General features: G+C 34.4%; 1 protein-coding gene and 1 non-coding gene across 2 annotated transcripts in view; one reads left to right on the forward strand and one right to left on the reverse strand.

Moving 5' to 3' along the window:
• Smp_160830 (phospholipase d-related) overlaps positions 1–10,842 on the forward strand; it is a 26,068-nt gene extending 15,226 nt beyond the window's left edge. Inside the window, exons 5-9 of the mRNA XM_018799655.1 lie at positions 1,303–1,503; positions 3,201–3,349; positions 4,798–4,960; positions 6,465–6,567; positions 10,521–10,842. Coding sequence (XP_018651422.1) covers positions 1,303–1,503; positions 3,201–3,349; positions 4,798–4,960; positions 6,465–6,567; positions 10,521–10,726 — 822 coding nt within the window. The 3' untranslated portion in view covers positions 10,727–10,842. The remainder of the gene's footprint in view (positions 1–1,302; positions 1,504–3,200; positions 3,350–4,797; positions 4,961–6,464; positions 6,568–10,520) is intronic.
• Smp_tRNA_02318_Gln_TTG.1.1 lies at positions 8,451–8,516 on the reverse strand. Its single transcript has one exon. It is a non-coding gene (tRNA).
• Positions 10,843–13,302: the final 2,460 nt, after the last annotated feature.

Below are 13,302 nucleotides of genomic sequence, written 5' to 3' on the forward strand. Positions count from 1 at the left end.
ATCTTGAGGGACCTGATACTCCCTGGCGGATTCTATCCCGTGTCACTCAGCTTCACAGTCAGAGACGTTACCACTGAGCTATTCGGGCCGCGACCGACCTCCTGTAGGACTGAGATCTAATCACAATTGATTGATCACTGAGTGGTGATCAATCTCATACGTGTCAAGTCCTTAGTGCTGATCATCAGCATCAGTCCCCTCAAGATTACAGGTACACCTTGCTGACGAGTGCCAAGTAGCACGAAACCCGGGTCCAGGGTTTCCTGTTGACCACCTCCAACCACCATGTTACCTTAATATATAAAACATTGTACTGTTAAAGTTATCGTCATTAAAAAGACAGCGCATAATTCCACAATGTCTTAAATATTCTTGTATCCTAGCGAAGACAAGAGTACGGATAACTTCCGCGACCTATTAATGGACGATTATATATATATATATATATATATATATATATAACTATTGAGTAATTAGATCGTGTATATCTATATTCATCTTATTATAAGTTTCATTTTGACCTATGGATTATTGGCATACTAATTACTGTTCCTAAATTATATTCAGTTTATTGATTACTGTTTCCCACGTTCACAGCCACATTTGGCTTGATCTTGTACAAATATTATTTTCTATTTTGCGGTGTGATGTGGTCTGCCTGTGTCTAGTATATAAACCGAGCATGCTTGAAATAAATGATTCACATAGCAGAAACTAATTGTTGTTCTGGACTCAATTGGAAAGGCTAGGCGGACAAGGGACCAATAAGGATGCTAGACTACTCATACTGGTCGAACGTCATTGATTTGTCATAGTGTTAAGATCGGAAAAGTCGTATTTCGATTGGTGAATAAATCACATGATAAAGGCCGGACATAAAATCATAACGAATTGGCATACGGCCCTCTCTTAATTCATAACAAATATCACATGAACGATGCATCATATCCCACTGAATTCACCAGTTCACATATGTTCGAAAGCACAAACATAAAAACCAGTGGTCAAATAATATAATCACGGGCGGTGCATCATGTACCTAAATGCTTTCAGACTACGTAAACTGGTCTAATGTAAAATGTTAAAAACCATGTTCGTCAGTAGTAAAACACAATTGAAACAGGTCGTAGAACGAATACTGAAAACAGAATTTAGAGCTTTATGTAAAAAATTGTTCAAGGTGTATTCGTAAGTTTCTGTTACTCATATGTTTTCGATATCGAACCAAACGATTGGCTCGTGCCAACGAATTTTCTAAAAATAAATCTGCTTGTTGTCAATTGTGTTTTTTGTTTTATAAAGGTTAAAGAGTTAGGCGTTCTTATATATAACTGTCCCAAAATAATGGACGACTTGGAAAAAATATGGAGAGTTTATTGGTCACTTGGCAATCCAAATGGTTTCGTTCCTAAAAATTGGCCTGAAGAATTGCAAACTAAGTATAACAGAAGTAATCCACTTATTACGAACATTAATGGTATCCAATCGCGTGTATACTTTTCAGTAAGTAGTCGTTGAAATGAATGAATGTATTGATTAGTATTTTTTTAAACATTACAGTAAGCAGCTGATTGTAGAAGGTTTACTTGAATGAAGATATTGATGCACAAGTAAATAAATTAACTTTTAACTGAGATCATTCAAAGGTATCGTAATTTGATTTAGTTTGTGCAATAATATTCTCTTCGTATATGAATAATACTGAGTAGTGACCACTTTTCCTATTAATGCTTCCCAAAAGATTTCACAGATAGCATCAAAATGAAAGTTATGTCTAACAAAACTGGGGTAATATACTAAATTGTCATCATATTAGGCCGACATCCATTGAATCATCAAGGATAACTGTTTAATAAGTAAACACTTTTAAACCTCTTAATATAAGTAATAGGGTGTATTCTTGATAATAATAGTAATATCAGATTTTTCTTATGAAATGTTTTTATTTAATAATTCATAAGTGTTTGTTTATCTAAACTATTATAGTTGAAATTAAAATAATACTGTATTTTACTCATCTTGAATTAGATTCGAATCAAAGTTCATTACTGTTTAATACAAAAACATTATACTGACTACCAGGAAATCGAATAATTTTTATTAAAATAGTAAATAAAGGCGGAAAAATACCCACAAAGTTTGTATTTTTATTAATAAGAAATCACTAAGTTTGTGTTATGTCAGATGTTCCATACTGTAAATAAATAAATAAATTTCAAGGCAAACATTTATCAACAACAAAAGCCTTAAAGATAGTTTACGAATTAGATATTCCTAAAAAAAGCCCCCAAATGCCCTGGTACGGCCGAGAGTGGGAAGAGTTCGCTCTCCCTCTCTAAATGCTCTCATATGGCCACGCGTATATAGCCTCTGCCAGGGAAGTCCTACTCATTGCCTTCTCATGGCGGGGTTGTTGTTTATAAAACTGACAGGACGAAAAGCCAATGTCCGGTGCTTGAAGCGGGTTAGTGGACACGGCGAGTCCACCTAGGGGAGTTGGAAAACCCTGATTACAAACCAATGGTGCATATGGGCTCCAGTATCCTGAGGGAACAAATGGCGTATGAATCAATCGTTGGTCACTGGCTACCATGGGACTGCATCTCCTCACGATGCCCCAGTTCCTTGTAGATCAGATCTTTAGGTCGAAGGCTTTGGGTGTGCCCCCCTTAGAAAACCACTTGTTTCGGTTTGGGCACCTGGGTAGTATTACAGCCCTCACACAAATCAAATGAGATTTGTGCTGCGCATATGTATATCTGGTGTCCCTTTGTACTAATATTTATGTGTTTAAATAGAATAAAATAAAATAAATTAGATTAAACAGGTTGTTTTGTTAGCTAATGATTGTTCCTAAAGTATTAGATCATGTACCAGAATTATCTAGCTTAATCTATGGATTGTAAATATGTTTAAATTATGGCAATACTCGATAGATTTTACTGGAATTAAGGAGTATATATTTACCCATTCTTTTATCAATGACACTAAAGATTATAGTGATTCAAAGTAAGTTTAAGCACGAGTTATAAATCTTGTAATGAATTCTCCTTGCAGTACATGTTTAAGTCAAAATAAATGTATTATATCAAAAAAAAAGAATAATCAATTTGATCTCATATAGTGTCACCAGTTACTGTTATAAACTCCATAGAATTTAATTAATACTTAATAAATTTTCTTTGCTTTAAAAAAATCAGAGTTCTCCTTCTTTGTTCAACCCACCTGGACGAAATGATGACATAGATGCTCTACTTTCCGTTATAAATTCTGCGGAAAAATTTATTTATATAGCTGTTATGAATTTCGTGCCTCAAGTCATAAGTTATAATACAAATATACCTTCACGGTAAGTTCATTCAGTGTATATCCTGATAAATTTTGATTGAACAACTAGACAGTTTGATTAACTTTCTGGATTATTTATTTTTTTTAAACACATAAACATTGGTACAAGGGGCTTTGAATACATATGACCCACACAATAACAGTGAAGTTATGAAGAGATAGAAAATGTTAAGTGTGTATAATAAAACAAAGAACAAAAACAAGCAGAAATTAGTGTATGGAAGTGAGATAATGAAAATAATAATAACAACAATGGGAGAAATAGTTCAGGTAGCTAAAATACAACCAGACAGAATTCTTTCAGTTAAAGAAGTTACGTTCACCTTTATGAAAAAAGGGAAATAAAGTTACAGCAGGATCGCCACTGACCTACTCTGAGTCATGTTTGATCACATCTCTAGCCACTGTTGTACCATCTCTCAAACTCCAATCAGGGAGTCGTAAAGGACCGACGGACCCAAATCGTGTACAGCTTTCTTTCATACCACGACACTGTATCATACACTGATCACCTCTCCTCTTTACCCAACCAGTCCCGAATTCGGCAAATAATGCACGACGTGGAAGTCTCTAGGACGACATTCGTAGAACATGTCCAATCCACCAAATTCTGTATTCCAAGATGGTGACACCATTTAAATTATTGTCACTGCCTGAACATACGATGCCGAACCTCTGCATTACTAACGTGGTGTTGCTACTGGATGTCAGCAATCCTTCGGAGATAACGATGATCAGACACAGAGAGTCTTGTAACATCCTCAACTCGGAGAGGTCAGGTTTCACAAGCATAGAGCGAAATTGCTCTCACCGAAGCGTTGTAGATCCGACCTTTTACAGCCAGACTAACATCACGAAGGCGCCAAAGATGGCCCAGATTGGCATAAGCCGCTCTGGCTTTCATTATACGTGCATCAATCTCATCACTCACGCCACCACCAGCACTTATATAGCTACCTAGATACACGGACTTCTCGACTACTTCAATCTACTCACTACACAGGGTGAGTACAGGATTGGAATCCTGCCAGTTTTGCAAATGTACTTTTGCACTTCGAAGGTGGAAAGTACAGACCGTACCTGCGGACACTAATTGCTAATAGCTATATTTTACTGTTTACATTTTTAAACTTGTATTTATTACATGTATATGACTGGAGATTAAAGTTAGATCTATTTTTATACGTTGATAGTAGTAGTATAAAAATAGCCAAGAGACTATACATTTTAGACCATTTTGTACCAATTTGTTTCTGTATTACATTCAAACTTCAGCACTTTCAACGAAGTCTATGGTAACAAAATATCACCTCAATAATCATTTTGGCTCACTGAAAAATGTATATTCAAGTTTCAGGAGAAATGGCTTACCGGTTTATATATATATATATATATATATATATATATATATATATATATATATATATATCACTTTTACTTATATCATAGATTTTGGCCAGTTATTGATAACGCGTTGCGTAAAGCTGCAATTGATCGTTCTGTTGAAGTACGCTTACTAATCAGCAAATGGAATCATACTTTGTCATCTACTGAGAATTTTTTGAATTCCCTACGAGCAATTTATGGAGTTCAATCAGCTCAAGTTCGTGTTGTAAGTCAATGAGAATTAATTTTTATTTTCATTTTCCCCATTGACCATTATTCAAATTGTGTCTTCAACTGTAATAAAAAACACATTCATTATGCATCAGTTTTTGGTTAGATTAGAAATCACTGGTCACAGAATATGATGTTCTGAGACGACGCTAAATACTCTTGACAAAAGTGGAAGATTACTTTACTGAAACTGTAAAACTTTGAGAAGGGCGTTTAAACCGATAACTTTAAATACCTTGACTGATTAAACTAGAAAACCATACACTTGTTTACAGTGATTAACTGAAATTATCTACAGTTCTAAAGTAATCGAACACATCATAACGCAAGTGTTTTATCCGAAGAAGATTAAATTATGGGTAAATCCCGGGATATATATATATATCATGAGCTTTCAATTGACCTATTGGTTATTATTATACGATTTACTATTCTCAAGTTATCCTCAATCTATTAGTTACAGTCTCTCGCCCTCACAGTCACTTTTGCCTAGATCTTCTACAATTGTTGTGCCCTTATTTTGCGGTGTTATGCGGTCTGGTCTGCTTGTATATAAACTACGTATGTCTGAAATATATTATTCTTACAGTGAAGGCTGAGACTGCATTCTGAACTCAACGGACAGAGGAGCAAGGCTAGGCGAGAAGTACCAATAAGGATCCAGTGTTGACTCAAAGCTGCTAATGTTGGTTGACGTTTAGCACACGAACAAGGTCCTATGAGTCGGCATTCTGATTGGCGACTTTGTAACGTGATAATTGACAGGGGCTAAAGTCATAAGAGCAATGAAAAACAAAGCTGTTGTAATATTATACTAGAACAATCACATAGTCACTTATTTCATTTAGTCGGTATGTACACCAAAAAGTTAGTATTTATGAACGTTAAATATTTGTGTGAAGATATACAATTTGGGTAAGGTTGACTCATTTATTAAATATGTGTCTGGTATTTCTTAGTCTTGACATGTACAGGCTGGCCTTGTGAAGTCACCGTATATTAAAATACTACTTTTAAAGAGATAGAGTCACTAGTGTGTTTAACTATAACTGTCTGTAGCATTATGGGTTTAGTCTTGGCCGGATACTTAGAGAGTAGCCCCTTCCTACAATTAGTCCATGTACTCTCCTATATTTCCAGATATTGAGTTTACCATATTATAAATTGGGTGAAATCATAAAACTACTGACTCTTCATTTCTGGAGAAGCCGCCTAACATCTGAACTTGTTACTTGTCGATTGGTTGTGGTCCTGAATGGCATCAAGTTAAAATAAAGTGATTTGTTTTATATTTCTACATTTCCATTGTTTGGTGTTCTCTACGTGACCTGACGTTGTGTAGGTTCAATCTATTGCGGGATTGTGGATACTGACTGAAACAGATTCCTGATTTTTAGAAGTACTTTACGTGATGTTAATGAGTGATAAAAACTGACATTAAAGTATTCACTAAATTATTTTTAAAATAGATTGTTGTATTTTTTGCGTTTTTTTAACAGCGTTACTTTATTGTACCTTCATATACTGATGCACAAAAAAGAATACCATATGCTCGGGTGAATCATAATAAATACATGGTAACCGATAAAACAGCCTACATAGGTAAGCATTTTACAGTATGGAAAAATGATAATAATTAGTGGGTCAAATCGATCAAGTTTGTACAAGAATGTGTTTATATATCAGCAGTAAATTCTTGTCATGTTTCGTTACTGGTGTTACATGTACTATATATATATATATTATTGAACTGTTATTAAATATTCAAGCAGATTTCAAATAGGTTCACCATTACAATAGTTCTGATCACAGTATCAATTGATTCTGGTTCGCTTCTCTGAGAAAGCATGCGTTTTTTCATATAACAGATATACTTGGCTGAGGTGTGCAGTTATTTAATAAATAAGTAAATTCAGCTTTGTCATGATTGCCTTCAGTGTTGAGACACAATTATTAAGATTCTACTTAAGGAACTCCATCTGTAGCTCTTCTAGGGTTACTACCGGTCCCAATCCCGGGTAAAGGAGGAGGGTTGGTCATCAAGTCAGCAACCCTATCCCGTGCAAAACGACCTTGTTAAAGAAACACTAACCACCCCTCCGATTTCAAGGATATTTTTTTCAGGAGAATTATGACGCCTCATGGTGAAAACCGAGATTCTTCGGAATCTGTGAGGCTGATGCCTTTTCTAACAACCAGAGCAACAATTAATATTAATGTTCGGAGACTGGTAGGACCAATCAAATAGCTGCGGAAATAAAGGGATACAACTTGGTGTTTCTCGGAATCCTTAAAACTCGTTGGACCCAAGCTGGACAGAAAAAGATAGATTCAAGAGAGATGTTGCTGTACTCTGGTCAAGAAGAGGAAAATGCTCCTCATACTCAGGGAGTTGCTCTGATGCTATCCGAAGAAGCACGTAAAGCACTTGTAGGATATGATTGATCGTTGAGCGTGGACAGAAGCCACAGCCTACGGACTACTAAATATATGTTTTCCCTTCCTGTCATCCATTTCTACTCCTGACTCACTGAGTGTAACTGCTGTTAACTGTATTGAATTAAATATTATCTATTGTTAATCTGGTTTTCTATTCTGGATCGTGAATCATAGTTCTGATATTACGTGATTAGTCTTATTAAGGTATTACCGTATTATACAAGTCGGAGAGAAAAAATATTTCAAAAATCCGTTATGCCAATAATATAAAAAAAGTTAAAATTGAGGTTAATTAATTAAAACTATACATGAGTATAATATTTACAGTTATAAACGTGATTTGAATATGGACTGGTTTTTATAGTGATCCAGCAGTAGTTGAAAATGTTTGATGAACAAAGACACAGAAACCACTAACCAGTATACGATTGTGTATGCTGAACTTTTACCGATCATATGCGCTATATTCACAAGGTGAGACAATACTTCATTTGTAATGGGTTATTTTTGTTGTGACGAATGTGATATCGAAGGTGTAACTTTTGGGGACTGATTTACATCTCAATATTGCTTTCATTTGTATTTCATCATTACTAAGTAGTAGGACAATCATGTTTCTATATTCTGTTTATTGTAAGCTTCCTTTAGACCCTTAGCTATTATTGTCTTATTATTCTTAATTTACTGCTGATCAGTTATTAATAGATAGCCCATTTTCATAGCCACTTTTGACTTGTTTGTGTGTAACTGATTTGGTATACTATCCACTCACACAAGGTGAAATTTTGGATAGAATAATAAATCTAATTTGAATTCTTATAATAAAGGTAACAGTGAAACTCAAATAACTTCTGATTTTATCGTTATCAAATCGTGGCTTCTATTCTTTAACCCTAACGATAAATTTTAAGTGTATGAACATAAATATCAAAACAATAGTGATTGATAAGCAAAGATGGATAGTGGCTAGCAGTGGAATCCAGGACGCGCGTTTCGTCCTATTTGGGACTCGTCAGCTGGATGTACCTGCGTCTCAGAGTTGATGTTCACTCTGGGACTCGAACCCAGTACCCTCGCTTCAAACGCCATCGCGTTATCCACTCGGCCACTGAGTCCTGATTGGTTTAAGTGTGATAGAAATATGTGCTAAGTGTCACTAGACTAGTAATGTTTTAACCAAAATGTATAAAGATATGGCATTCTTAGGAAAAAGTTACCGTTGTCTACAGGCATGTTCGAACATGAATCTATACAAGTGATAACATGATTATCAGAACACATTATTATTAAAATGGCAATAAAAAACAAATAATTGGCTCAGCGCACTCAGGGAGTCGCTCTGATGCTGTCCAAAGAAGCGCGGAAAGCACTTATGGGATGGGAATCTCATGGATCCAGAATCATCAAAGCATCCTTCAAAACAAAGAGGAAGGGAATCAATGAACGTTATCCAATGTTATGCACCCACCAATGATAGCAACGACGACGATAAAGATCAGTTTGACGAGAAGCTGCAAGCGACCATAGAGAAGTGGTCAGGGAAGGGCCTGATATTCCTGATGGAAGACGGAATGGATAACATGGAGGATGAAAATATTATGGGACGATATCGACTAGGAGAAATGGATGAAAATGGTGAGAGAATTGCAAACTTATATGCCTTCAACAAAATGACTGTAAGTAGCAATATATTGCCCCACAATGAATACACAAAGCTACATGGATCTCACCGAATCACACTATACAGAACCAGATAGATCATGGCTGTATTAATAAAAAAAATCAGGTCAGTGGAAAACATGAGAACTAAGAGAGAAGCTGACATAGCTTCAGACCAAGGTGAAACTGAAGCTAAAGAAGCAATGGACAACTGGGGAAACAGCGTTGCAAAAGTTCAATACAGTCTCCCTTCGACATACTGGTTTACTCAACGAATTCAAGATGATTCTCAACAACAGGTTCCAAGTCTTATGAGATCTACTCACAGAACAAGTAACTACTATGGAGGACAACTGGAAAGAGATCAAAAGAGCACTAACTTCAAAGTCTCATGATGTGCTTGGTCGCAAGAAGCATCATCATAAAGAATGGATCACTACTGCTTAACTGGATCGGATTCACGAAAAGAAGAACAAGAAGACAGCAGTTATCAAAAGTCGAACAAGAGCAGAAGAATTCAAGGCACAAGCCGAATAAAAAGGAGTGAAGAGAAACGTTAGAGTTGATAAGCGAGAAGTATGTGGAAGACCTATCAATAACAGCAGAAAAAGCTTCAAGAGAAGGAAATATAAAACAATTATATGACAACGACTAACCAGGAACAGAGTAGGCAAGCCAATCACTGAGATTCAAGGACAAAGGAACAGATGGATAGAACACTGAGTAACTCTTGAATAGGCAAGCTCCATTGAATCATGAAGGGTAACAGTCGTAAGCAAGTTAGTAACCTAATATAATCATTCTTTATGTCACTACACTATGTTATAAACTATTAATCTCCATATTCCTACCAGCAAGTCTCGTAGTTATTGGTACAGAAGTTGGTAGGATGCTATATGTAAAGTTGACCTAAGCCATCATAGCAGGTGTCTTAAAGTGACGTCATCGTTTGACGACTGATTCCCATTTTGTTCAAACACATGTGATTTAAACTCACGTGACGTTACCTTTGAGCAAGGACGAGTCAATGACTGAAACGAAATTGAATTTTGTTGAATATGTCCATATTGAGATTATTGTTTCAATGAATATTGTGTTTATGTGTATAACTATCATTTATAAATGAAAAGAATGCATATTGATCTTAAAAATGGATTATGCGTTCAGAACTTTATGCATCTATCGAGAGATCACTGTCTTGTTAGCATAATTAATCATCACATAGTGTGATTCGAGTACTTAAGTAGTTATGTGCAAATCAAGATGAAAGCTTACTTGTATGGTTTACACCTAATAAATTCTATTCTAAATGAACACATTTTACGAATACCAGTTGTTGATCAAGTTCATTAACAGTTCTTAATGATACTTATTTGTCTATAAAACTACACATAAACACCTGTTGCAATCGATAACAAACAAATTACTACTTTTTAAAATCATATTTTCCTATTTAGGTACTTCTAATTGGTCCGGTGATTACTTCCTTTATACTGGTGGTGTCGCTTTCGTCTATGAAGAAGGGAACCATACTTCAAATGACTTAAATCAAGAAAATACAGATCATAGTGAATTTTGTTTACCGAAACCAATATCTCTCAGAAAACAATTGGAAAACGTTTTCCGTCGAGATTGGAACTCAGAGTTTACCGATGAACTTTAAATAATTTTCTCATATAATTCACTCTTATCAATGTAATAAATTATTATTATTTATAAACACTAAACTGATAAATGTAAGGTCAATGTTTTTTTTAAAGATAAAATAATCATTTGAAAGTTTATCGTCTAATTCCTATTTATTTAGCAGTAAATACACATGACCATTGTTTTTTTGATATCATTGAAGATTTGTAAATAGCTTAAGAATGCATTCATCTGATCTATAGTTTATTTTAAACAAACCACTAACATTCTCACAATAATAATATTTCTTATCATATCCAAACATGTTCGTTCGTAGTTGGACCCTAACAATTATTTGCAATTTAAATGAGACAAACTTACTCGTCTAGCTTCATAAGGTCTACTTCACTGTAGATATTTTTTTTATTTAAATTCAAGGTATCGAACCTTTCAAATGAACTTGTTCTATTCCTTCGACATTTGACCAGTTAAACTTGGGACGGTGCTAAGTTTAGTATAACTTGAGTGCTACGTGTTTGGATGGTATTCTCACAAAAATTTATATGACTGTGGCTTAATAATTTGATGTGATAAGTTTCAACCTTGCTGTATCGAATTTGACCTATACACTAACACTCACATAAACAGTACAGTTTAATGCCGATTTTAAACTTAATTGATGTTGATAAACTAAAACTTCATTTACAATTTAATTGATTGGTGATATACTGCATCTTAAGTCACATGACAACAGAAGTCATAAAAGAACACCTCGCTTTTTCAAACTTATGTTTGAGCTAGTGGGGTTCGAATCAATGATTTTAATGGTGAGTGGAATCCAATAGCTGAAATTGCCGCAATACATTTCCACGAAACAAATTCTAACTCGATTATTTTAGGAACACACTACTTATTTTCAACCATTTTGTAAGTGCTGTATGTTTTCTAGAATTGTAATTTTTCACCATACTTTAGTAAGAACAACCAGAGTAAAAGTAGTTTAAAGATAATTTTTTAAAATAATCTTTGTAGTCGCTCAGGTATCTTTTCAAAAATCTTTTGAAAAAGTTGTGATACCTATAAATGCTATGTAATTTGTTTACAGATTTTATTCAACATTAGGTGTGGATAATGTTATGTCTTGTGGCCTGCGTGCCCTGTTTATATATGACGTGACGAAGCCGTCAATTAGAGAGCAGTGATTTATTGATCGGACCAATAACACACGAAACCATTACGAGCAGTCTAGAGCACTTGTCGGTCCTGCTATCTGCCTAACCCAGCCATTTAAGTCCAGAACACCAATAACAGCCTCCTCATTATGAATCATTATATTTCAAACATACTGAGTTTATATACCAATCAAACAGACTACATCATACCATAAAATAGAAAATAACATTTGTACAAGATTCAGCTAAATGTGACTGTGAATAGGGGAAACAGTAATTAATAGACTGGGTATAACTCAGGAATGGTAAATCGTATAGTAATAGTCTATGAGTCAAAGCAAAGCTTATAATGAAAGGAACATGAATATGAATAGTTTAGTTACTTAACAATTATACAATAGGAAATATGCGTATCATAGTGGTCCATAAATAGTTCTCAAAAGTTACCATTCATAATTCTCTTCGGGATATAACAGATACTTTGCGAGATTTAATTATATTCACAAATGAATGTACACGAATTAGTAAATACCTAAATTAATTTCATGTTAGGTACAAATATCATTTGGATTTTTTCAATTAAATGAATCTTTATTTCCAACTTATTATTATTAACATTAAAAATCTGAACAAAATAATGAACGTCCGATATTCTTTATTTTTAATCTTCATTTGTTTTAATTAATTTATAAGCGTAGAATAGACAATACTGTCGAAGTAATAATAGTTTTTTTTTTTTAAATGAACAAAGTATTGAAAACATACTTGAGTTAATTAACATGGCTTATCGGTTAGATCATTTAACTTTTAACCACTAGTTTCACGTTAAGACTCGACACTTTAAAAAACTAGGTGGAACCATTGGTTTTAATAAAAGCATTATAATCCTAAATATATAAATTTATAATGAGTAAATTAGTCTCAAAAGTATTTTTTTTATTCAATTCAATGTGGCGATTTTGTGTGAGCATGAGTTCGTTTCGGTTTTTCTATAGTTTACTTAACAAACATACCAAAAAAGTACTTTCCACTGTTTTGGAAAATAGTTGTATTTATGGGTTATTATTAATTAGTGAATTACTATATCTCAAAGTGACTAGATATGTAAACGTGAAGAAATTGGTATCAGGTTAGCAATATAAAGGTAGTGTGCTCGACCTTGAACCTGAAAGTTTGACCCTGTTCGAGATTGTGAACGCGGAATGCTAAGTTTCAGACTAGAATGGGACAGATATTCTGTTCTTCCTGATTTCCAATATTTCCCTAGCTAATTTCGATCCATGGTGAAAGCTAGCTTTATACATGTAGCAGCTTTTATTTTATAATACACCTACGCTGTCTATCTTAACTTTTGGACAGATGAATTATTCTGGTCTTTCTAGTCATTCTATCCTTTATGTGTCGCCTCGAGCATGTGTGTATGATATCTATCTTTGTTAAT

This window comes from Schistosoma mansoni, chromosome 3 (genome assembly GCF_000237925.1).
Source record: "Schistosoma mansoni strain Puerto Rico chromosome 3, complete genome".
Classification (NCBI taxonomy): Eukaryota; Metazoa; Platyhelminthes; class Trematoda; order Strigeidida; family Schistosomatidae; genus Schistosoma; species Schistosoma mansoni.